Source organism: Aspergillus ibericus (genome assembly GCF_003184845.1).
Source record: "Aspergillus ibericus CBS 121593 unplaced genomic scaffold BO80scaffold_3, whole genome shotgun sequence".
In the NCBI taxonomy this organism is placed as follows: Eukaryota; Fungi; Ascomycota; class Eurotiomycetes; order Eurotiales; family Aspergillaceae; genus Aspergillus; species Aspergillus ibericus.
The window spans coordinates 55,369-80,694 of record NW_020292101.1 but is presented as its reverse complement, the minus strand read 5'-3'; the positions used below and the strand labels follow the sequence as shown (position 1 = coordinate 80,694).

General features: G+C 52.2%; 7 protein-coding genes and 2 non-coding genes across 9 annotated transcripts; 2 read left to right on the top strand and 7 right to left on the bottom strand.

Moving 5' to 3' along the window:
* Positions 1-64: 64 nt before the first annotated feature.
* BO80DRAFT_129995 (uncharacterized protein) lies at positions 65-583 on the bottom strand. Its single transcript, XM_025713576.1, has one exon. It carries the CDS (start codon positions 466-468, stop codon positions 154-156), a length of 315 nt encoding a protein of 104 aa, XP_025579517.1. The 5' UTR covers positions 469-583; the 3' UTR covers positions 65-153.
* BO80DRAFT_421247 (putative ubiquitin-conjugating enzyme) lies at positions 510-1,796 on the bottom strand. Its single transcript, XM_025718562.1, has 4 exons — positions 1,725-1,796; positions 1,580-1,674; positions 726-1,510; positions 510-661 (listed from the first exon to the last, which is right to left on the bottom strand). The coding sequence occupies exons 1-4, from the start codon at positions 1,784-1,786 to the stop codon at positions 581-583; spliced, it is 1,023 nt and encodes a 340-aa protein (XP_025579516.1). The 5' UTR covers positions 1,787-1,796; the 3' UTR covers positions 510-580.
* A 122-nt stretch (positions 1,797-1,918) lies between these two features.
* Positions 1,919-3,375, bottom strand: BO80DRAFT_421246 (uncharacterized protein). The gene is made up of 2 exons (XM_025718561.1): positions 2,682-3,375; positions 1,919-2,598 (listed from the first exon to the last, which is right to left on the bottom strand). Exons 1-2 carry the CDS (start codon positions 3,007-3,009, stop codon positions 1,970-1,972), a joined length of 957 nt encoding a protein of 318 aa, XP_025579515.1. The 5' UTR covers positions 3,010-3,375; the 3' UTR covers positions 1,919-1,969.
* A 109-nt stretch (positions 3,376-3,484) lies between these two features.
* Positions 3,485-6,594, bottom strand: BO80DRAFT_421245 (putative homeobox and C2H2 transcription factor). The gene has a single exon (XM_025718560.1). The coding sequence runs from the start codon at positions 6,174-6,176 to the stop codon at positions 3,675-3,677; it is 2,502 nt and encodes an 833-aa protein (XP_025579514.1). The 5' UTR covers positions 6,177-6,594; the 3' UTR covers positions 3,485-3,674.
* Positions 6,595-8,185: 1,591 nt separating this feature from the next.
* BO80DRAFT_t24 lies at positions 8,186-8,257 on the bottom strand. The gene has a single exon. It is a non-coding gene; the product is annotated as a tRNA-Glu (tRNA).
* Positions 8,258-9,133: 876 nt separating this feature from the next.
* BO80DRAFT_129940 (bifunctional urea carboxylase/allophanate hydrolase) lies at positions 9,134-13,634 on the top strand. The gene is made up of 9 exons (XM_025713575.1): positions 9,134-9,438; positions 9,485-9,604; positions 9,667-9,940; positions 9,993-10,713; positions 10,763-12,063; positions 12,115-12,268; positions 12,316-12,745; positions 12,794-13,197; positions 13,270-13,634. Exons 1-9 carry the CDS (start codon positions 9,368-9,370, stop codon positions 13,506-13,508), a joined length of 3,714 nt encoding a protein of 1,237 aa, XP_025579513.1. The 5' UTR covers positions 9,134-9,367; the 3' UTR covers positions 13,509-13,634.
* Positions 13,635-13,827: 193 nt separating this feature from the next.
* On the bottom strand, positions 13,828-15,251 carry BO80DRAFT_421243 (putative JmjC domain protein). Its single transcript, XM_025718559.1, has one exon. It carries the CDS (start codon positions 15,194-15,196, stop codon positions 13,943-13,945), a length of 1,254 nt encoding a protein of 417 aa, XP_025579512.1. The 5' UTR covers positions 15,197-15,251; the 3' UTR covers positions 13,828-13,942.
* Positions 15,252-16,013: 762 nt separating this feature from the next.
* Positions 16,014-17,967, bottom strand: BO80DRAFT_421242 (GTP-binding protein Obg). Its single transcript, XM_025718558.1, has one exon. The coding sequence runs from the start codon at positions 17,837-17,839 to the stop codon at positions 16,133-16,135; it is 1,707 nt and encodes a 568-aa protein (XP_025579511.1). The 5' UTR covers positions 17,840-17,967; the 3' UTR covers positions 16,014-16,132.
* Positions 17,968-20,433: 2,466 nt separating this feature from the next.
* On the top strand, positions 20,434-20,505 carry BO80DRAFT_t40. The gene has a single exon. It is a non-coding gene; the product is annotated as a tRNA-Glu (tRNA).
* The last annotated feature ends 4,821 nt before the right edge of the window (positions 20,506-25,326 follow it).

Here is a 25,326-nt window from a genome sequence, read left to right as displayed (position 1 = left end):
AACTAACCAACTTGGTGCCCCCCCCCTCCACTCCCCTCTATACAACCTCCCCAAAAAGGTGAACTTCACTCCCGATACCCAGGCACCCCCGTATGTGCCAAATGCGGCTGCTCCGAACCCCCCCGCTCCAAATCCCGCTGACTCCGTTTCCCCTTAGTCCGATCCAGCGACTTGATCCAAAACACCCAAGTGACTGATTTCCGGGATGAGCTCCAGAATTCCGAGCATGCGAGGGCGACGGCCAGGATACTGCAGATCACGACGATGGGGACGAGCACGAGGAGAAGGACCGTGATGGAGGTTTTGTAGGATGTGTACCAGGTTGACATGTTGACTTGGTATTCTTAAGATGGTTGGTGGTGGTGGTATTTGGGTATATATGTGGGTTATGAGATGGGTGGTTTGGAGGATATGGTATGGGGATATAGATGGAGTTTTAGAGTGAAGAGGACGAGGAGGTGAGGTCATGCAGTGTAGGCAGGCGCGATGCGTGGTCAGCGGTCTAGATGCGTTCGATATGAGGTCAGATCGAGTAGTCAGATCAACTGAGTCACATTATTCTATAGGGTAAATGAATTATTCAAGGGACCTCCTCCGCACGCGGGATCATCATCTCCTTAACCGAAGCCAGGGTCGTCGCATCAAGACGACTAAATCGAATCTGTACTCATTAGCCATCAACCAACCAACAAACAACATCACCACACTGTCAAGTGGAATCGTACCATCTCCTCAACTCCCCCCCGATTCGCATTCCCAAATAACATCGCATCCGAACTACTCGCCTCAATCTCATTCTGTACTCGTCTCGCCCAAATCCCATCCCAGTGCCAATCCCCGGGGGATCTCGCCTGCGGACTACTCCCCTTCTTCGATCCACTCAGCGTCGCAGAACTCTTACTTCCTCTCCGATGAGCCTTCCATGCATGCCATGCGCTTGGATTCCCCGCTGCCTCTAGCGGCAAGGAATCCAGCACCGTCTCGTCGTCAAACGTAGATCGGATGTAATTCAATAGCTCTGTTACCGGGACGGTGTGTCTCGGTTCCACGGGCTTCTCGACCGGTGATGGCGCAACCGTTTCCCTTTCCCCATTCTCATCCTCACTCTCGTTCTCGTTCTCGCCATCCGATTGAGCCTGCGCCTCCGGCATCTCAGCGGTATTCTCCGCCACACCCTCCCTGCACAAACTCCCCGATACACCCTCACTAGCAGTTGAATTCCGGGCACTCGTCTCCCGGGGCGACGACACCGAGGTGGTCAATCCTCGTCTAGCCCGACCGAACCAATGCGGGAAGCCATGTCGGAGACTGAACCCGCCCGGAGGCAGACGTTCATCGTCGGTCGCGCTGACGGGATCCTCGCTCGAGGCACCAGTGCTGAAGGTATATGTGGTGAGGGGCACGATCAGGGGGTGAAAGACGTCGGTGGCGAAGTTCACGAGGGGAGGCATGTCGGGATAGGAGGTGGGGAAGCGGATTTGGAAGCGGAGGACGGCGGAGGCGTAGGGGCCTATACCACAAATTCTTAGCTTTTATACCTTAGGTATGGTATGTGGGTAGATTGGTAGGGAGGGTATACCCGACCGAACAAAAATCACACCCAGCCAGAGCGTAGGATCGCCCGGGCTCAAGCTCATGTAGGTTCCCGGGGGAGCGGCATGTTGTAAACTTGCGCTGCGAGAGTCAACACCGGGTGGTCAGTCGGACGGGAATGTCGGGCTCACAATTCTAGGAGAAGTTGCTGTTTTCGAAGCGCGGGGATATTGGGTAACCGGGTTGTCGACATGATGGGGAAATGGGTGGTTGGAAATGTTCAGGGGGCGCGCGAGCGAAGAGGAATTGAAGAGTCGGCGCGCCTTATGTCCGCTATCTCCGTTATCGTGCCCGTCTAGATTCTTAGGAAACAATCATACATCGTATCAAATTAAAAAGTCTATGTTATGTTGGACAACATCATCCAATTTGGTCATCATCTCTGCGCCTGCATAGAAGCCCTCCCCATCTCAGCATGCGGTCGGGTGAGACCCATGATGATCATGCCCTCTCCCAGTCCCTCGTAAAGCCCACCGGCAATGCCCTCCACCCACCAAGCTGCCACATTGGCACCCACCCTTCCTTCCTGGGAGTTTAAGATCGCAGACCCCAAATGCACGCCCCGTCTGCCCAGGGTATCCACCGCGTCCTTGGCCGTGGTTATCGCCCGTTCTGTAACCCGATGGGTTCGCTCGTATTGATACAGAAAGCGCACGAGGACTTTGATATGCGGCATGAAAAATTGCAAAAGGAGGAAGAAATAAACGATACTGAGCGCCAACAGACGATGAATATATGACCTCTCCGGGGGATACGGCGGGTACCTATCCTCTGCGAGCAACCTTTGGAGCCCTGTCGCAAATGGACCCTGGACACGCGCAGGCAAAGTCTCTCTCACCTCGGCAGGGAGATTGCGCCGGATCGTTCTAATCTCGTCATCGGTCATGTCTGCAGGGAGGCCGTCGAGCAGATAACCCAGAGCGTTAATGTACAGTAAGCGTGCTAGACGAGCGTCGCATCTACGCTGCTGAGCTTCGTGGGAGGCGTTTTGCAGTAGACTAAGGGCTAAGTTTTGTTAGCCAGGCCTGCCCTCATAAAACATGTTCTCGTCTGCTTTAGTGAGCAGCAACAGGTGGATGAATACAGACCAGGCACGATTCGATTCCACTGCAATCCAGATTCCATCTCATACTTGGGATTCACCGAGGGCACATCACCAGATCTACTGCCCCCGACGCTAGAGCCCTCCGTATAGTCCTGCTTCTCACAAACAGACGAAGCATATGAATCTCGCCCAGTCCAGGCACTGCTGGCGGTACCGGGACGCTGAAGATCAGGCCCTGAAGAAAGATCGGACAAGGAGTTCGCATATCCCGCCCCCGAATCGTCAGAAGACAACCGCATCGAGCGCATAAAGCCACTCCGGGAGTCGCCGGATTTGACACTGGACTTGTCCGATTTCACAGTGCGAGACATCGTGGAATATAAACGAGGAAGCTGTCGTCGAATAGATGCCGGGATCACAGGAGAGAAAACCGTCAGCACTTGCCGATATACCACTGTATCGCTCACTGCTGCGAGATCGTCCATTTTGTCCATGTTGCAGGTGGGCTGCGCCGATGAGGGGTGAACCATGAAATGGTGGGGGTTGCGTTTTTCTGACGCAGAGAATGACAACAGCTGCGGGATTTCGATGAGCGTTTTGCCTTTGTGAAACAAGCAGGTGCTTGTGCAGGTGGAAAGTTCCGAACGAGTCCCGGCGGCTTTCACATGTCAGCCCGATACGCCCCTCCGATAAGGCCACATCTAGACCCTGGCCCGGGATTGGCTGGGGATGAGCAAGGGGTGGTGGCCAATCGGAGGGGCCCTGGGTCTACGCCCTATGTCTACGCCCTGTGACAGCACTAATTCTACGTGAAGTGCGGGCATGCAAGGAGCACCCCGCGGATTTCATCGGAATAGGGTATATTAATTGTCGCTCTCCAGTACATATTTTAAGTTCCTGCCACAAATGAAAGTCTCCAGTTGAAATTGCGAGAACACGCTCGGAACAATGGCTCTTCAAACACAAGGGGAACAGTCGTCACTATCTACACTTGCCATATCAACCTTCCCCCGTCATCAAACTTCGACATGCCCGATCATGCCCCATGCACCCCCGGATAGCCCTGGTCGGGGGTATCTGACATGAATGTATCCGGGCTCCGTGTGCTAGGGATAGCAATCGGGACAGAAGCAGGGTTGGAGACTGGAAAAGGCTTCCCAGGAGGTTGTTGCTCACCCTCGCGTCGACTGTCCTCAAAACTCAAGCCCTGCAGATCGTCCAACGGCAACTCATCATACCGCTCATTCAGCTGTTTCAGGAATTCCGGGTCAAATCCCATTTGCACAAACTGGTCAACAGAACCACTCAAGGGCGTGGATAGGGAAGCCACGCCAGCAGACAGACTGCTTCCCCAGTCGGCAGACAGCCTGGAATACGGCCGGGAAGGAAGAAAGCTCGAACTTTCCGCATAGCTGCCAGTAGAGCTGCCAGGGGCACTTGCCGCAGCGGAAGACCGACCGTTTACGAACGCGGGGCTCTGGAGGCCAGAACTGGGAGTCATGGGGCTGAATGTCCGTTGCTGGGGGTAAAAAGACCTGGCTAATAGGCTGCTTTCAGCTGGCGGCTGCCTTAGGCCCTCAGCAGCAGCAAACGGTGGTCGCATCTCCAGGTCGGCGAACTGAATATGCTCGGAGCCTGGCATGATCTCGAGACCAGCATCCCGCTTCAGAAGGCTAAGCCAGACAGGGTTGTCGGCACATGTCTGATTCCAGGGGTCGTCACTTCCATAGATGATCTGCCGGCCGTGGTCTTGGATCATCCGATCCGTGGGAATGACACCAATAGCCGTTTGGTTGTGAATGAATGCAGTGAGTTCACGCTGCAGGCGGCGATAACAGTTTTCGTCCTCCGGTTGGACCAAACCCGAAGATTGCTCAGCAGTGGGCGGTTTGAAAGGGTTAAGAGTCTTCTGTTCGCCTCCAATGAGGTATGGCGGCATGGCATTCTCCACCAGGCTCTGGACAAACGGCTCAAAGCCCCAATCCCCTTGCCATTGGGCCATCGTACTGCCGTTTTTGAAATGGGAGGCCAGATGGTCGACACGATCTTTCCAGGTTGTGAGTCCCAGCCCACAGAAGCCGCATCGAGACTTGAGTTCGATCATAGTACTCCGCCAAGCGTCCATGGATGAGTCAAACTTGACGTTGTGCATCAGCCTTAGATGCTGGTTGAGATGATCCTTCCGGTAGAAGGTTCTCTCCGTGGGCGTTTTCTCTTGACAGGTGCTGTAATTGTGCGATTCCAGGTGATTGTTATCGGGGTTGACGGCCATGCAGAATACGCAGCGGTTGGCACCATCAATGGCGACGACACCCCCGAGCGGCGAGCAAGTCCACTTCTCGAGAGCCAAATGCAGTGACTTCTCATGACGTTGCCAATCATACTTGGTCTGGAAACAGTCGGTGCAAAAGGTACATTGATAGATCCGGGCACTTCGTGCCTTCTGTTGGTTGAAGGCATTCACCGGAAGTGAGGGCTTGCGACGGCGACGGCGTTCCTTCCGCTCCATCGAACCAAAGGACCCGAGAGAGGATCGATGGGAGAAAGCAGAGGCAAAGGAGAGGTCGGATAAGGAAGAGCGACTGGCCGACCGACTAGTCTCCTGACTGCTAACCGAGGGAGCTTGGAACAGATTGGAGTTGGCATGGCTTGAGTCATTGCTAGACCCAGTCTTCCGAGAAAGGGAACGCACGTGACCCGGCCTGGACGAGCGCTGTCGCTCATGATTCAGGTCGGTGCTCACCAAGGCTCGCAGAATATCAGAGGTGGCAGCGGGTTCGTTTTCCGGGGGCGAGTGTTTCCAACGCTCCAGGGGCGTCATGTACGCGACGTCCACGCCTTGTTGCCCGGGAATGTCAATTGCGCCCGTCGAAGGATTGCTGGGTGGAGCGGGGCGGACTTTGCCGCGGCGTCGAGCATTGGCAAGCCAGTTGGAGATTTGGATTCTCTTCAATCCCGTGCGTTGCTGTAGCTCGTCCTTCTCGGGCTCCGTTGGGTACGGGTGCTCGCTATGCTCTTGCAGCCATGCCTTGAGGATGCGGACCGCTTCACGCGACAGTCGAGAATTGCTTTTCCTCGCTCGACCATCATCTTCGGCGATGTAGGAGAGAGACTTGAGCGCTTTCTTGCCCGTCAACCCGCCAGTGTGAATGTAGGCGTTCTCGTTGATTGGATGTAAGGTGTCCAGGAACTTGCCCGGCGCTGGAGCATGCGTGAAGCTGCATTCTCGGTAGAGCGAGATGCAACAGGTGCAACCACTTTGGCGCATGACGCCACTCTTTGCAACGAAGCAATCCAGACCCATATGTCTGCAAAAGTCGCATGGGTCTTTGGCGCGGCTCATCGGTTGGACTCCATTATCCAGCGCGCCGGCATCGGGCTCCGGCAGGTCGTTGGGAAACTCTAGGGTTTGTTCTTGAAACAAGACATTGAAGTTCTCCACAGCCTCGTTCTCGTCGAGCTCAATATTGTCCGAAGCAACATCATCTTCGCGCACGTGGGAGTCATATGAGGCTTCATCGAAGTCGAAATACTCCATTCTTTGCTGACTTGATAGGGTTTCGATCTATGGGATTAAGGGACGTCTCGTTTATGGTTACAGGATGTGAGAAGATGGTCTCATCCCAGGTTGAGGCGCGGAGGAGAAACCAGAAGAGTGATGGCGAAGAGATGGAGATCAAGTCAGAAAGGGAATGAGCAAGCGGGCAGCGGAGGCCAGCATCGAAGGTAGACTATGTTTTTCGTCTGGGGTATCAAAAGCATGCCGGAACGGACCCCCTGCTAGCAGGTTCCATTCGTCCAGCGGTGGGAGTGGGATCATTCGTGGACCTACCCTTTGGGGGCAACTGCTAGCCCCCAGCCTAGCAGCGTTCCAAAGGGGGGTGTGAGACTGATGCATGGAAGTCGTATTCGGTCCAACCGGCTTGGCCCATGATTGACCCATTCTGCGCGCGCTGGGCGTGAGAATGGTCCGGAGAAATCAGCGTGGTCCGAGGAGACGGACGACCATTCGACCAGAAAACTGGATCTCTGCGCGCGCCTGCACGCCCTTCCATTGACAACGCTTGCCCTCTTCCGGTTACGCGGCGCGGGGCTTTGGGCGTGCCGCCTATCCGATTCCGGCAAGCATGATTCATCGCGGCGCCAACGATATCGGACCCGCCCCACCACTGCCCATGGATCATGGCCTCAGAATCTGATCTCGAGGATAGAAGTTGACGGGAGGATTCTAGATGACCCGATGCAGAGACGGTTACTATCTATCGGGAATTTACAGGCTATGCGGCGGAGGAACCAACATGATGCATATAAACTATATCAATCCACCATCCATGCACAAGAATGAGAGGATTATGGCTCAGGCAGTTACAAATCATTGAGATGCAAAAGTGTAGGCCAGATGTGATTCCTGGCATAACATCTACCGTCATTAAAGACTATATTTGCACAATAATCATCGGTAAGGCTTTCACAAGTGCACATGAAGCCGATATATGGTAAGGTCTCTCTTGTAGTCATGGGTAATCATCTCATCTACATCCAAGGTTTAGTGGCCGACAATAATGAAGGTCTGCCACATGGCGTGGGGGTATCTGGTGGGGACAAGAGTCATACTAATGACCATATCGATATCATTGCATGTTCCTTAGTCGCTTGGATTAAACTATTAAACTACATCTCCACTTATACTCAAACTACGTACGCTCAACGGATCATTGCGGCCTCCAATAGCTGTAACATATAGCATCCATCACTCCGTCAGCCAACATGGGAGACCTCTGCTTGGAGGATGCCTTGTCGGTGTTTACGATGTTCGAGACCCGGTAGCTTGACGAACTCTGATGATAATAATTGTCGTGACATGCGGAAGCGGTCCAATCGAGGACGGTATGATGATGGGTTGGTTGGTAGATACAAAATGGTAACAGAGGAAAGGGGTTGGATGATGTGCCTGTCTACAATGGATTCTCAACAGCAATTAAGCATGCCCCAATCCTTACAAACTGGGTCACCAATCTTGCCTCGAGGCATCAGAATATTCCAGTGCAAGACCCAGCTCTATGACCAGTCATGGGTTCATATACTACTAATATCAAGACCAGGATGGCGATGTGGAAGTGCTATTTGTAAAGAAACATGCCGTATATCCAAGAAAAAAGAACAATGCATGAAAATCCAAACTATTTACCCCCTCCGCATCCTCATAATTTGGTATATTTGAGACTCTTGGGGGATTTGAATACTCTGTCTTGGAATTTTAGGCATTTTATCAGACTTAAAGCTAGGACTTGAATCGTATCCTGATACACGAGGAGAGTACGAACCCATGACATTGAAAATGAGAAGAGTTCCTCCGTTCAGCCTCACTGGGAGGGTTGCAACGATATATAATTCGGGCTTGGTAATTGTAGGGACGGATATCCCTTTGGAGTCCTATGGTACGAACAACAATTCTTGGGAGAAGATAACGAAAGACGTTTAGCAATAAAACCATAAGCAAGCTGTAAGGAAAAAAATGAACGACCAAAAGCAAAAAGAGAATTTGAGCTCCGATAGGGGGAATCGAACCCCCGGCTGCCGTGTGAGAGACGGCGATGTTAGCCACTACACCATATCGGATCTTGTTGATATACTCTTACGGTTTATGCTAAATAAGGCTAACCTACTAACTGCTCTTTATCAGCTTATCGCTCATGATCGTCTCGCTCAGGTATTCCTGCCACTCACATTGATCACTCTGGAGTTCGAGTTCATTTTCAAACTTGACGGCTTGGGCTGTTCCTGAATGCGTCTGGTCTCATCAATGTTCTTTCTCTTTGGCTAGTGATATAGTACTGATGAGGAGTCATTGTTATCCAAGACAGGCCAAGAGAACCAAGCCCAATGCTAGCAACATTCCATTATCGCACTGCACAAAAGTACATGAGTCTCGTAAGTATCAACAGTCCGAGGACACCATCATGGCTGACACAATTAACCTGGTACAAGGTCCCTACCACATACGAGGAACAGCCAGCTCACTTCCCGGCACATGAATTGGCTTTCCCAATGGAATGCTAGTGCTATGCCATGTTATGATGCAAATAGTTGGGGAGTTAGCCATGCAAAGGTTGGCTGAAAATACTCTAGTGTGCAATGAGGCCATTGGGCGAAAGAACCACCTGGTCGACTGGAGTTGAATGGCGGGGTAACGGCGCCACCCTCCAATTCCTGGATAAGCTTCCTCGATAGCGAACCACCAGCGGCCATCGCGTCAATCATATTCGATAACCAAGATAAATGCAATCATAAACCTAATAGCACTGAGTGCCGAACTTGGCGCGTTCTCAAAATTTGGGAAGTTACTGAACTTCTCCGTTACCCCGGAGAATCCGTCCAAGACACTTGGGCAACAACGCCTACTCAATCGCTGGAAAAATGCGCATATTTAGCCTACGCGTCATTTGCAGGCACCTAGGGAGTTTAACGGGATGACCTGCACCTGAGTCTTCGTTCTGCAGACTGAAGAGGGGCACCTGGCTTATCAGCGATCTACGAGGGGTTGACCCCACCCATCTCCAATTCTCCAACGGCCGTTGATCTACATCATACCTCTTATCATCGAACCCCGAGCTGCTCATCGTAACAGTCAACGAGTAGGCGTGCAGAGTTGACGACAGGAGCTGCTCTTTAATATAACCAGAGGGACCCGACCCGCCAACACCCTTCACCCTTCAACAGCCATCTGCAATGGAATCACTGAAGACACTGTTAGTCGCCAACCGTGGCGAGATTGCTGTTAGAATCTTGAAGACAGCTAGGTATGGAATCTCCTGCCATACAAAACCGATGTCTAATGTTCCACAGGAAGCTGAATCTTCGAACAGTAGTGGTTTACACTGAACCGGATGCTGCTTCCACCCATGTTCACCTGGCAGACGAAGCCGTCCTCCTGACTGGCACACCATCCAAGGCGTACATCGATGGGTGAGGGTGCTTGATATTATCCCGACCGAGCAATTGCTGACTTCATTCACCTGGAACCACAGAGAGCAGATCATCCAAATCGCGAAGCAATACAATGCAGACGCAATTATACCGGGATATGGGTTTCTGTCTGAAAATGCGGACTTTGCAAGAGCTGTTGCTAGCTCTGGGATAGCTTTTGTCGGTCCTTCGCCGGAGAGCATCGAGGCTTTTGGGCTTAAGCATACTGCACGAGATCTTGCGACACAAGCTGGTGTTCCCATCGTGCCTGGCTCACAGGGACTGGTGAAAGGCGAGGACGAAGCTGTTCAAATTGCAAAGGAACTAGGATTTCCGGTATTTGGACCTAGGTAACCTCAAGCTTGATGTTGAATTGACATTGATCTAGGTCATGCTGAAAGCTACAGCTGGTGGCGGTGGAATGGGTCTACTAACCTGCAATACAGAGAAAGAAGTTAGAGATTCTTTTCTCACAGTCAAGTCCAGAGGCGAGGCACTGTTCAAAAATGCCGGAATCTTTGTTGAACGCTATTTTCCATCGAGCCACCATATCGAGGTCCAGGTGTTTGGGAATGGTGGCGGCAAAGCCATATACATTGGTGAACGTGAATGTTCCATACAGCGGAGACACCAGAAAGTTATAGAAGAGTGTCCAAGCCCGTTTGTTACCACAAATCCCGGCTTAAGAGAAAGGCTGGGTGATGCTGCTGTCCGTCTCGCGGAGTCGATAGATTATGGATCCGCTGGAACAATCGAGTATCTTGTGGATGACGAGACCGGTGCATTTTTCTTCCTTGAGATGAATACGCGCCTACAAGTTGAGCATGGAATAACAGAGCTATGCTATGGAATTGATCTGGTGGAACTGATGTTGAAACAAGCAGACGCCCAGCTTTCAGGAAAGAAAGGTATCAACGCGGCGTATCTCGCTAACCTCCCAGTCCACTCACCGTCTGGTTTCGCCATTGAAGCAAGAGTTTATGCCGAAAACCCGGCCAAGGACTTTGCGCCTTGTCCGGGGACACTTCAGACTGTCGAGTGGAAAGAATTGCAAGGGTCTAGAATCGATACATGGGTTTATAGAGGTGTCAAAGTGTCGGCGAATTACGGTAAGTGTCAGTAATCAACCACAGTCATATCTTCTAACACAAGCTATAGACCCACTGCTTGCAAAAGTCATGTATCACTCGTCAAGTAGAGAGCAAACAATTGAGGGAATGAGAACTATATTGACAGAGTCACGAATCTGTGGCCCTCCAACAAACCTGGAGTTCTTGGCTGAAGTCCTGGCGGATGACAAATTCGTTGCCGGGAAAACCCTGACGAGGTTCTTGAATGATTTCAAGTACCAGCTGTCTGCCATTGATGTTGTCTCTGGCGGTGCCTATACGCTTATCGAAGATTGGCCCGGCCGCCCAACTTTGGGGAGGGGATTTTGTCATTCTGGCCCTATGGATCCAACGGCGTTTCGCATTGCAAATGCACTTGTTGGTAACCCTATAGGGATGGAGGCACTAGAGATTACATTGAGCGGACCAGAATTGGGATTCTTAGGACCAGCCCTCATCTCACTATGTGGTGCTCCTATTGAAGCCAAACTAGACGATACACCCCTACCGATGTGGTCGAGGGTAAAGGTCTCGGCCGGTCAGCGTTTGAAGATTGGAAAAACCACCGGGAACGGGTGTAGAGCTTACCTGGGTGTCTTTGGAGGCTTCTTGAATGTCGCAGAGTGGTTTGGATCCAAGTCCACCACTCCAGGGGTTGGGGTAGGAGGCTATCAAGGCAGACAGCTTGCTTCTGGTGACCTCCTTTCAATAACTTCACAGGTGCCAGATATCAGCGGTGACCTCCGTTTACCGCAGCACCTCATACCTCAATATCCAGATCACTGGGAGATCATGGCTATGCCAGGGCCGTATGACGAAGGATACCTTGTCCCGGAAAGCATCAATATGCTTTATAGTACGGACTGGAAGGTGTCCCACAACGCTGCCCGAGGAGGCATCCGTCTTTTAGGCCCAAAGCCTACCTGGGCGCGCGCAGACGGTGGGGAAGGTGGCGCGCACCCTTCTAATCTGATCGAGTATGGATATGCGATAGGTTCTCTCAACTGGACTGGTGATGACCCGGTGATATTTCCTGTGGATGCACCGGATCTGGGAGGGTTCGTTAGTAGCCATACGATTTGCAAAGCTGATCTCTGGAAGCTGGGACAGGTGAAAGCGGGAGATACTTTGAGATACCGGGCTACTTCTTTGGAAGATGCACTGTCTTCTCGCTTGGAAGTAGAGCGTTTTATCGCCGAAGTGGGCCAGGGTTGCCACAAGAGCGATTTCAGTGGCATATCCCCTGTTAGTGACAAATTGGCTCCTGAGTTAACGGCAGCGAATCGCGGGAGTGGTGTCATCCACCAGATCCAGGCGAGTGAGAGCCAGCCTCTGGTTTCATATCGCCAGGTAAGTCTAATTCGGCCCCAACAGCCAATGGTTAGCTGACGTGTAATTTAGGCCGCTGATGACTATATCCTCATTGACTACGGCACTGGATCTTTTGATCTGAATCACCGTTGCAGAGTGACTGCTCTTAAGAAAGCCCTGAGCGAAGGCACCGGTAGCATCACCTTTTCCACTGGGCTGATATCAATGCTGGGATGTGGGAATTGTAAGCTCCATACCCTACAAAATTGAAGTCACCCACTGACTGGGTAGCTTTGATGCTCTACTATGACGGAACAAAGATCCCACAGAGGAAACTCTTAGCGTACCTCTGTGATATCGAGACAAAGCTTGGTGACCTCAGTCAAGCGAAATTCCCCAGCCGGCTGTTCAAACTCCCGCTTTCGTTCGAGAGCCAGAGACAGAAAGATGCACTTACGCGATACATGGAGACGCAGCGCCCCTATGCCTCCTATCTGCCCGACAACATAGACTTTGTGGCCAAAAACAATGCCTTTAGCAGACGAGAGCTTGAAAGAATCTACTTGACTGCCAATTTAATGGTCGTTGCAGTTGGATTCTTCACTGCTCTGCCACTCTCACTTCCTGTCGACCCGCGCCATCGGATGAATTGCCCAAAAATGAACCCCAGCAGAGTCTACACTCCTGCCGGCTCCGTGTCCTGGGGCGGTAGCTGCATGGCGTATGTACCCCATCCTCCTGTCAAGGCCCTCACACTAACACAAAGCAGACTATACAACGTGGACTCCCCAGGCGGATACCAAATGACAGGCATGACGATTCCCGGCGTTGATATTCTCGGCTCCAAGAAAGGCTACGAAGCCAACCGCCCCTGGCTTTTCGAGGATTTTGATCAGATCACCTTTTACCGCGTGTCAGACGAAGAGTACGAAAAGCAGCTCGCCCTGTTCAACAGTGGACGATACGAATACCAATGGGAAGAAACCGTCTTCGACATGGCCGAACACAACAGACTCCTCCGCGATACCAAAGAAGAAGTCGCAGCCATCCGAAGCAAGCAGCGACAGGCACAAGCGGAGATGGACAAGCTTGAGGCCGAGCTTCTTGAACTGTGGGCCAAAGAGAAAGCAGAAAGAGGTATCCCGATGGACACAATCGAGAACCTACTAAAAGGTAGTCCCCTATCCCCTCCTTTTCCCTCGTCTTCCCGAATTACAATACTAACACCATCTCTCTATATTCTAGACCCTGATATCACCCCCATCGAAGCCCCCCTAAACGCCAACATCTGGAAAGTGGAAGTCAAAGAAGGCGATAAGCTAGGCCCCGACCAGCTAGTGGTTATACTGGAAGCCATGAAACTAGAAATTGCCGTCCGCACCGAGTCCCTCGCTGCTGGTTCGACGGTGGAGAAAATCCTAGCCCAACCGGGGGATTCAATCGAGGCAGGCAAGCCTCTAGTTCTGGTGAGGACGCAGAAGTGATGCCATGCCCCCTGCGCTCTTTGCGTCAGTTCCCCACGCAGATATAGTATGGCTGCAAGAACAGGGGTTAAGCATAGCTAGTTTAGATGTCTTTCATACAAACCGTATCCAAGTATGCAATTCACTCATCCATCGGATAAGATCAAACACGTCGACGCGTCCCTAACCTCGTTCATAATTTGCTGGTATATAAAAGTGGATTTTCGCGATTGTTTGACCTCCGGATCTTAGTATGGATGATTTACTGTTCCTGGTGAATGGCTATCTTGATACTCCATCTAGACCCATCTTATCTGATCAAAATTAGTTCTTCATGTGGGTTGACTTTGCTCAACAATGAGGCTATGCAACTGAAAGCTCTGACTTACAGAGTACACGAACACGCATCTACTAGATAGTATAATCTACCGCCATATATACAAAACCGATGATATCTACTCCCACCAAAAACTAACACTTACCCCACCCCGCAAACTCCGCACATAATGCCACCATCCCACCGGAATATACAAACACTCGCCTTCCTTGAGCACCGTCTCCACGTACTCGGCTTGCAGGAACCCCGGCCAGAGGTCTTCCCATTGTTCGGCTTCGGCGGGGGACATTTCGATGGCGGTTAGATCGACCTCGGAGGTATTGGACATGTCGATGAGTTGGGGGTCAGTGGTTTGTTCTGCGCTTGTGTTTGTGTCTGTGCCTTGGTGGGGTTGTTCTTGGGTATTTGGGGGGTGGGATTGGTTATTGTTTTCTCGATCGGGGCTTCGATGGACGGATTCTTTGCCCTTGGGGTGGATTTGTGAGGCCGGGGTATGCGGCGAGTAGAGGCGGAGGTATTTTGCGCCGACTACCTGGACGAAGATGTTGTGGTAGGGGTCGTGGTGGAGAGGGGATATAGTCCATGAGGGTCCGATCCAAGTGTTGATGACTGGGTCGTCCATGGAATCAGATTCGTTGTCGGAGGTTTGGGAGTTGCTATCATCGTCTTGTTTCTGCTCCTGCTTCTCCTTCTGGACTTGTTCTTGTCCGTTCATCTTCATCTTCCGCTTCCTCTCCTCCTCATCCCGCTTCTTCTTCATATACACAGGAGTTCCCGACTCCGGCCCAGGGACATCCACGAAACAATAATCCGGGATGGAAATATCCCTCCGCAGGGCCGGAATCTGCGAGAGCAGATCATGTTGCGCCAGATACCCCGTTGGACCATCATCATCATCATCATCATCCTGCTCTCGTCCACGCTCCAGGTACGTCCTCACAAACTCCCCAAAGGGCATAATCCGCTGTCCCCAATCCTCATCGGTATACGCCCGTCCAATCTCCACAGGAACCAGTCTGCGTCCTCCGAGCGTGCGATCAAACCAGTACTCTCTCGACGACCACGGCCGCGTCGACATGGCCGGCCAATGGTCCACTGCATCGGTAATCACAATCGGTGTTTTGGACTTCTGGACATGCTGCTGGAAGAACTCGAACGAGGGCGCTGATATTCGCGGGATGGGGAATTTGATCTCGGGCGTGGGTGCAGTGTCGGAGGAGAAGAGCGGCGTCGTGTTTCCTTCCCTTGTATCCTCCTCTTCAGCATCCCCATCCATCTTCTTCTTCTTCCTCCTCTCCAATCGTTCAATCATACCCTGCAACCCCCCCAACAACATCTCCACAACCCCCTCCCTCATCGGCGCCCCCGTCATAATCACCGCCTTGTCCAGAACCTCCACCGCAGATGTCACCCACCCTCCATCCCCATCCCCATCTACCTCCACCCCCTTACCATCCCAATCCCAATCCCTCATCTTCATCCCCTCCACAATCCCCACCACATCCTCAACCCTCGCCCACTCACCCCCCCTCTCCCTTTCCCTCTTCCTCTTCCTCCCCTTCCCCCCCTCACATGAAAAACCTAACCCCTCACATATCCCCAAACAAGCCTTCACGATACTCGCATCGGTGTACAGTCGTCTCCAACAGATATCCACGTCTTTGAAGGGGAAGACGCGGAGATGCGAGTCGGCGAGGGGGAGGGTCGCGGTGGGGTTGCAGAGGGCGGATTGGAGGGGTTGGATTTCGGTGGTGGTGTTGGTGCTGGTGTTGAAGCACCGGTGGATGGGGTCCGTTGGGTCGGGGCTCAGGATGGTGTGGAGGGTTGGGGGGATTAGGTCGTGGAGGGGAGGATTGGGGGTGGTGGGGGGTGGGCATTGTTTCATTTGGTTGTTGCTTTTGGGGAGGTTTTCGGGATGAGGAGGTGGAATGAGGGATTAGACTGAGGTAATGAGAGAGAAAGAAAAGTGGAGGGAGTGGAGGATTGGTTGGTGTTGAACTGAGGTTGGTTGGTGGTGGTTGTTATCGCGACTTTTTCGCCGAAAATTATTGTTTGTGGTGACGACGTCATGCGGGGAAATTCGGAGACGATAAGATTGTCTGGTCATGGCGCCATGGTTGGCCTCACGATGTAGATAATGTCTACTGCGACGCTATCTTTATTGATAGTAGTAGAGATGAAATATTTTCATTGCTTAAAATACTATGTCTTAGATGATCCATTCATTACAAGCCACCGTCCATCAACTCCTGCTATTTTACAAGTCCTTCAATATACACCATATCGTATTATCTACTGGAGATGTCGTTCAATCCAGCAATTCCATGACAAGCTTCGGAATGCCCGAAACGCCCTCGCCCCTGATGGCACTCACAGGCACCGCGCAGACTTTTCTCCGCCATCCACGGGCATGTCCGCCCGGGTGCGGCTCGTCTCCCTTTTCAACAGCGGCGAGATAGTCACGAAGTGCTTTGTACTGTTCTTGGGTTTCCGGGAGATCGGCCTTGGTGGCTACAACAAACCATGGTTTGCTGTGGATGGGAGGAAGATTTAGAGAAGGGAGCTCCCGAGTTCTAGATGGGTGCTCAGGCTGCCATCTAGCATCACTTTCGGACTGGAGTTCAGGGAGACCGTGGGTTGGTGGAGTCCATTCCAGGTCATCTTCCTCGGCCTTCATCAACTCTTCCTCTTCACGGACGCCCTCGTATTCACCGAGTTCGTGCCAGAGATTCTTCAGGCTTTGCACTGGGTCGCCAGCGCTGAGATCGACTACGAACGCAAGAATACCGGCGCGCTCAATATGCCGCAAGAACCCGAGACCCAGGCCACGGTCAAGATGGGCATTCTCGATCAGACCAGGAATATCGGCAATGGTAAAGTTCGTCCGCGGACGCTTCCCATCGATTTCCACCAACGGCCGCCCTTTGTGGTTGTCGATGACAACCGTACCAATGTTGGGAGAAAGCGTCGTGAACTCCCAATTCCCGACCCGGGTGCGACTGTTGGTCAACGACCGAAGTAGAGTGCTTTTTCCAGCATTGGGCTTGCCAACCAGTCCCACATCCGCCAGGAGCTTCAGCTCAAATTCGAGCTCGAGACGCATGCCACCCTCGCCTCGGGACGCAAACTTCGGCCGATTCATGGAGCGAGACACAAAGTGCGGGTTACCCAAGCCGCCGACACCTCCCGCAGCCAGCAAGATCGGCTTATCCATGTGATGATCGAGGTCCAGGTAGATAGGCGACTCCGGTTCCAGCGCAGCGATATGTTGTCTTCGAGGCGGGTTCTTCGGGAATACTGTCGTCAGGTAATCGGACGGATTGGCACCAGGGTAAAGAACCCAGCGGTCATGTCGAATAGACGTCAAACCAAGCTCATCCAGCTCGTCCGTTCCCTCGGCACCTTCTTCAGCAGCTGCCGCTGCCGCTGCCGCAGCTTCTCTGCGCTCTCTTTTTTGACGCCGAATTTCCTCCGTCACTGGGTCATATCGGTCGACTTCACGAACGACGGTGCCGACCGGAACCTGAAGCAAGACATCGTCACCTCGCTTACCACCCTTGCTTTTCCCTTGCCCATTCTTTCCCCGACCGGCTTTTATAATCCCCTTTCGAGCGAGCTTATGTAGACTGGTCATGCCCTCCACAGCCTGGATGTAGATGCTCCCACCACTTCCTCCATCACCGCCATTCGGCGGGCCCTCCTCGACATACTTCTCTCGGAGAAACGAGACACACCCATGTCCGCCGGAGCCCGCATATACCGTCGAGCGACATTTATCTTGAAATATGAAGCGAGAATAATCATCGGGGGATGGGTTCAGATGTGACGGTTCCGAGGCGCGATCGGGAATCGGCGATTGGGTCTGTGGACGCTTGTACTCAGCTTCGGTACTGTACCGCTGAGACCATAATCTAAGCGCGACAGCTGGTGTCCTTGTTATGGGCCGTAACCGGACCGAATGTTGAGGGAGAGTGCGCGGTAACGAGCGGAGGAGCCATGTTCTTTGAGCTGCCATGTTGAGTCTGGAGCTAGGTATTGCTCATTGCTGGGATTGTAGGGAACTGGAGAGTTAGGCAACTTGATCAGCGACAATTCATTTTCCTTCTGTATTTCAAGGAGGATTGACCGCTGCGAAGGTAGAAGAAGAGTGAAGGTTGGAAAGTGTCGATGTCATGGCATGCCGCATTCCAGCAAATCCGAGTTACACGTGACGTTATCGGCACCTGATGATAAGCTTACTTTCGTCATTTGCTTCGCTTGCTGGTTTTGTTTGTTTACATGCTATGGTCTCAATGTTGAAGATAGCCATCCCCATCTAGGAGAATAGCATTGTGGAACATCTCTGAATAGGTCCCAATCACTCTACAGAAGCCATCATGCTAATCACATCCATACAAACAGAATGAACTCGCTCATAGCAAGGCTTGCACAAAACTCATCCATGCCCAGTGACTCATCGTTACGAGCATAACCTGGAACAATGCAGCACATTATCCAGTCATCTCTGAAAGTGCAACCCTAATACGTTCACTTCACAAGCTGCCCGCTCAACAGCCCATACACACAGTCAGTCGTGACAGCCTTGTGTCAAGCTTTGTGGAATTCCTTTTGCTCAGGAACGACGACCACACCCAACTGCGCCTGTCGCAAGGCACGACTTGCACGACTTCGGGCAGAAGTTCTGGACACTGCTCGGCGTTGTACCAGGCTTGCGTTTGCAACGATACAGAAGTTAACTTAACTGGAGTACGGAGTATGCACTACTGGAACGGATTCATACTGTGACGTCGGCATTGATGCCATATAGCTCTGGTAGCTACCTTTCCGAGAGCAGTTGGGCTTGAATTCAGCCTAGAAAGTTAGATAGCTGGGCAGAAAGGCCTACTGTATCTAAAGAGAGCTCGTAACGAGGCGATTATATTCTCCAGACATACCAAACTTCACTCCAGGCAACCGTATAGTTCCACACGCCTAAATGTAGAGTACGAACACGCATCATCACTTGTAGACACAGGTCGTTCAAGAGAAAAAGTCGGGCAACACCAACACCAACTACACTCACCATGCATCCCACCACATCCCAAACGAGAACAACTGATGCAATCCAGCTAGACCGCTCAACCCGCCGAATTGCCAACCGGGCCAGACACCACCACCAAGTAAAAATATCGTGATTATAGCAGTTTCAACCGCAGACTAATGCCGACGACTCGCCACACCCGACGGCACGGCATGGTATGGCATGGCACCATAGCACCCAAGCCACATATAATCTGCAGACGCAGTATGGATGGATCCCTGGTAGTGGGAACAGAGTATATTGACCCTGCTGCATCATCATCATCATCGTTCGCCGACTTTTCCGCGATCTGGACCGTCTAGGGTGTTCTTTGCCACTCCGTACCTTGTACCTAATAAGATTGTGGATCGCTGACAAGTAGGGTAATTTCTGCTAGGTAGGGATGTAGGTAGGTACCTGGGTGGGTGGGTTCTGGACGTGTCATTTTTGGTCCACTCGGGGACTACTTATCAATTCCGTATCGAAGTAGGAATTTAATTTTCGGATCCTCGTCACGGCGCTAATTTTATCTATCTATCTATCTATCTATACTTATCCCATCGAGGTGGAGATAAGACTCATGCATGCACTGTATAGGTACAGATGTCTGGGTATCCGGTCTGTAGATTGTGCCCTGATCAAATCAACAGAGGTAAAGGGTGGGGAGTCGATTCCAATACGGAGTTAAAGTCCAGGTCTATGTATCACCCCTCGTCCGAAACCCCATCAAGTCAGAGGGATACATTCAGGGGTCTCCAATAGCAAAAGCCGGAGATGCCCTCCCGGCCCGTCTGGATGTATCAAAGAACCGAAATAGAGTTTTTCGCCCTTGGTTGGGAGTCCGGCTAGTGTCCGGATCGGATCCGGATGACCGGCTATGTCACCTTTTGCGTTTGACCTTGCCTGTTTTATACTTTGGGGTGATTAAAAAAGGGAGTGGGAAAAAAGGAAAGAAAGGATAGGATCGTACTTTTGCTTGGGTATCCCCCCTGTCCGAAGGATCGACTGGTCGTTCTATCCAGTCGAAGCTTACGCTAGCTTATCGGCCGCCTCATCTTGGATGCAGATGCAATGTACCAAGTGCGTAAAATATATTTACAGCATCACATGACGTAGCTGCGTTTGGTCTGGCCACTGGAAAATTTAAACACTGGGCACAGCACGGCACTATCTATCCCTCGAATCAAGGTCCAGCCGTCGGGGTCTAGAATAAAGTGGGTGAGTCAAGGTTGGGAACCTGACAAGCACGGAGTATGCGGATCCTGCACGAGCTGCCACTCACCCGGCCCAGATATGCCTTGGATACATTCCGCACCGGATACACTTGGACAACGCATTCTTCCAAGCTTTGGCTGCTGTCACCGCTACAACAAGGTTGGACGATTGCCCGGCTCGGCTCGAGACAAGGCAGCCAGCCTACGCCAGCCTATAACGCATACGAGCATCTGGCAAAGTTCAACGGAGAACGGCGATGTTTTGAACATTGTCGATGATGACAAGCAACGGCCGTAAAACATATATCATAAAACTCAAACACTGATATCAATTAATCCGATATGGTGTAGTGGCTAACATCGCCGTCTCTCACACGGCAGCCGGGGGTTCGATTCCCCCTATCGGAGCTTAACTGTCAATTCCTTTTTTTGAGATTTTTTCTTTCCCGCCTATAGTTGCAAACCCAGTCACTAATAGCTTCACGTTGATTTTTCCAGAGTTGCCTCCGCGGCGGTCTGCAAAATGACAGCGGTTTTGCCAACCGGCAAATATCCGACCTGCCCGATGATCACACGTTACTATCAATCAATCATCCGCGATCTGACTTGCGCAAGGCTACCGACCTGTTACCTGCCAACCTGCGCAACGGACTATAATTTCCCTGATAGGCAAAAGGTCCAAAGTACCGCAGGCCAATACCCACTGCGATGATTCTGTCAGACTAAGTCGGTGCCTGTCGCGCCAGGCCCTCGCGACGAGAACTTGGTCAGGTGGTGTCCTCAGCGTACACGTATTCAGCACATCTTGTGTGACATAAGACAGTTGCCTTGATGTCTGGCCATAACCCTGGTACGAAGAGTAGCACAGTGGGGCTTCCAAGTGTGCTCCCATACCGATGTCTATACGCTTCCCAACTGGCGACATGAAACATGGCATATCCATGCCTACATAACTCGTAGACTAAGCAGCCATTCGGACTCGATGGATCGTGATTCCACAGCAACCGATCTGCAAGTAGAATCAGGATCGCAGGAGCTCGGTCGAGACACGGCAGATCATTCATCTGCTGCTAGACAGGCCTCGACCCATGTGCGTCTCACCGGTTGAGGAAGTGACAGCTCGCCGATGAGTTGAGACCGGACACTGGTCCATCTAAATTCGGGACTACGATTGTGATGGGACCGGTTCACAGTAGACCACCTGCATGACAATGCCATTGGCCTATGATTGTGAACAAGGATGCAGTAGTTCGGCTGTCACAAAGAACTAGGGTCGTCTGCAAATCACGGCTTCGATCGACGAATTAGTTACCTCGCCCACGGCCAAGTACAAAGTACCAGTCATAGTGCGTTTTAAGGTTGTGGCCCATTGTTCGCATCCCTGTCGCATATTACGGAATAGCGCCAAGGGATGTGTTTTGATGTATCCGGGGAGGCGAGACTCGCACGTTGGAGGAGGGGAGCGGGATAGGTTCGCCCACACCCATGTCACCTTTTACTTATCACATACAGGAACTAGCCCATCGCGGCCTTGATATCCAGCCGTTCAACCTGGCCTGAGGCTCCGCAGTGGAGCCTAGCAGTGCAGGGATCTGGGCGAATGGGATCGGGTTCCTGGTACCGCCGGAAGGGGGAGGATGGGATTCCCCTGCAGCTCACATGATCGAAGCCGGCTGGCGATGATGGTTCCAAAATGGGGCGGAAGGCAAATAGTGCGCCCGTCTGAAAAAAGTCAAAAGGCGGGAATAGAGGCGGACTCAATCAATCATGCGAGCGTCAAGAGGCTAGCCGATGGGTGATTGGAGATCAGACCCATGGTCCTCGATTGTTATCCGTCGCCGCGGCACCGGATCCGCCATTCCGTTGGAGACCAAAGTCCTTCCCTCCTTTTCGATCCTGGATTTAACTTCCTTTTATTGACTAAGTTGTGCGCCGACCACCGGCATCGATCTTGCCACTGAGGAAGGGTGACGGGGAACGGCTTCGGCTCTGTAGGTAGTACAGGCATCTACTTGCCTACTCGAGCAGCGGGCCTACCGACATCACGTCGTGTGCCGCCAGTCAGCAGAGAGTAAGATGAGTTGGACTTGAGGAACCGAGACATACTTACTCCGTAGGTAGGCAGATGAACCTTACTTGGTCCGTCGGCTCCATAGTTCGGTCGTGGTGCTGGTGCACCATGGCAGCCTCCCAATAATCCATCCCAGCTGAAAGTGATCCTTCAGTCTCCCATCACGATAGAACAATTTCCATCCCGTGTTCCAGCGTCGGCTGAATCAAGGTATGACGCTAATTCAAGCAGGTCCAGACCAGCTAAACCCGATGGGTATACCTTCCTTTGGCCCTTGGAATTGAGGTGGAGCAAAGGATGGCTTTGCACTTTGCAGTTTGCCCCGCTTCGCCTTCATTGCGACTTGCGAGGTCCCCCGTACCTTAGCCACGGTGGCTAGTCCAAGTCCCCCGACTGGCAAAAGGGCCGTCTGGAGGTACGATTCGTCGGTACTTTTGCGCCCGAGTCGCTCCCGTCGAGCCGGCGTGGGATTGTGACGCAACGGACAAAGCGAGGAGAGAAATGAGATGCCCGCCTCCCTCAAAGCCCAAGGTTTGATGTTTCACATCCACCTGACCGCCTTTCGGGTTCTATTGGTTCGGGGAGTTCATCCCGGTTCCAGTCTACAAAGACGTATGGTTCAGGTAAGGTACTGGGTGGGCTGGTACCTCTGCACTGGTCGACTATGGTACGGTACCTTCTTCCCGATACTCTTGTCCCTTGGGTCATTCCAAAGTCTATTCTACTCCTGACGTTGAGGGTGTTGATGTTGTTATCGAGGCCGTACGAAAATAGAAGGTGCTAGTAGTTAGTATTGAGCTTTGGGGGTACTAGTGTTACGGTCGCAAGACGGAGCTTTCTGGTATTGTGGACAAGTCTCAATATTCCGTTTCCGCTTGGTTCTGACTCGCAAGTGGTCTAAATGGGGCGACGTGAACTCCATTCCTAATCACGAGAGCAACGAGAGATTCAATTGCTTCGGAGATCAAGACCGAGAGAGGCCGAAGTTGAATCAATTACCAAGCATCATCTTCATCTGCAAGCAGTCAGATTTCAGGGTTGTAGGGATAAGCCGGCCATCTACTGCGTATGACCTGCACTGGTCCCCACAGTGATCGAACAGATCATGTCCGTAATCGTGACGGCTGACGAGGGATCCCAGCTGAAGGACGCTCATGGATTCAAGGATCTCAAAATTGGACCACTGTGACTATTTGTTCTCCAGACTGCTGGGGGCTTTATTGACCCGCCACAGCCGCACTCACAGTCCCGGCCGGCCACGGCCGATCGATCGACTTCTGGAGGGCTGGATGTTGCATTACGGTTCAATGCCGGTGGTCTGTTGGGCCATAATTTACGCTGACGTCAATGACTTCGATACATGTTTCTAGAAGGATTCGATACATATGCTCCACGGAATAAGTGGTACTTTAGTAATTGTATGGGGGTGGACCGTCTCTAGTCGGGTACCACCTCAATTACTATGAAACATGCGCCCATACGCCGCCGGTGCCGACAGCAAGTGACTACTAGACACGCCGAGCCGGACTTGACACATCGGGTGACTCGACCGTGAAATATTAGACGGAAGAAAAAGAAACAAAAACAAGTGGGACTGGCAGAGTCGGTTGATGTCGACTGTCTCATCTACAACCAGAGGCGGACCCGACACTCTGGGCGGGAACTGCGCCTGTAAAACGATCCACCGCAGACCGATAGCGGGTGGCTTGTCCCTCCCAAGCTGATTCCAGGTGGGCCGTGGATCCAACACCAACTACCGTGTATCCACGGAGTACGGCGAACGGAGAAAAGATATCGGGGTCCCTCGAGACGGGATGAGTAAGATGGACGACAGCGCGGCTACGTAAAAATCACCTTGCGGGAACCAGGAAAAAGAAAGAAGCTGGAAGCCAGACCTGCTGATAGAGACAACGTCATGCGCCAGTAAGGCATGCATCGATGATTAGATAGAAAGAGTCTCATGCCGGTCATGAAGAGCTCACTGCTGAGTGTCGTTGCAGGATCTTGGGCGAATCGGAGAATAGACTGATTAGGTGATAAGAGGTGTTTTATTTGATCGTGGACGTCGTCGTAGCCCTTGTCATTATCCAGATGACAAGAGCACTAACGCAAGACCCGAGATGCTGCTTGATGGACAGCCTCCAGCATCTTCCCGCGGACCGCGGAGGGAGAATGATCGGTAGAATGGGCTGATGTTACTGTTCCTTCCCCCCAGCCCTGGCTCTGACACCTATCCCTACGGTACACCGCAGCAAAACCGATGTACCGCGGGGCAGCCCAATGCCCCGCCAGTGCGATAACAGAGGCATGGATGTATGTCACTAGTTGAGGGCAATCAATCGGTCTTGCATGAGACGTTGATCTTAGCCCAGCTGTCAAAACGGAAAATTGCGTCCCGATGATTGCTGCCAGCTGCCCTTCTGCCTATCTATCGTGGCTGTGTGTATCGGACCAGGTCGTGTGTGTAATGCTGGCTGGCTCACCGTATGTTGGTCGTTGCTCCCTGCAAGGCGGACCAGGGCTCTACTCGATGAACGCTCCCGACGCCGGCATGATTCAAGCATCAGTGACTGTCCGCAATTCAATTTCTGCCCAAAGCACAGCAGAGCGTTAACCCCCCTGGCCACTGACCTATCGCAACGATTGCGGGCAAAATAAACACACACGGGCAATGCAGCCGGCAGGGTAAACAGGCCAGGATCTTGACAGACGTTGTCAAACAGCCCGTCTATCCCGCCCTCGGTCATCTAGGGGATTGGCCAACCGCTGGGCTGTCCGTACCCAAGCCTGGAGGGAACTGCAAGCCCCTCCTTTCCCTCCTCTTCACCGCTTCCTGCCGACGCTCTCCCCCCTCCATTCATTCACCTGGCACAATCCCGCAAAGTTATTGCACCTGCAGGGCAGCAGCAGCAGCGCTGCACCTACACCGGTGTTACTCGAAATCTTTTCTGCCACTGCCAACAACTCAGGAGGCGGTCGTCACGGGCTCCCTGCAACTAGCCTCCGTAGCACTAGCCGTTGCTGCTAATCATCTCAGGGTCCCTCCCGATCGCCCAATGAATAGAATCGTCCGTGCTTCGTCCAGCTGCGACGGGTCATGTTCACATGATACGCAGCAGCACGTATGTACCTGCTAAGAGCTAGGCGCGTCGCGATGA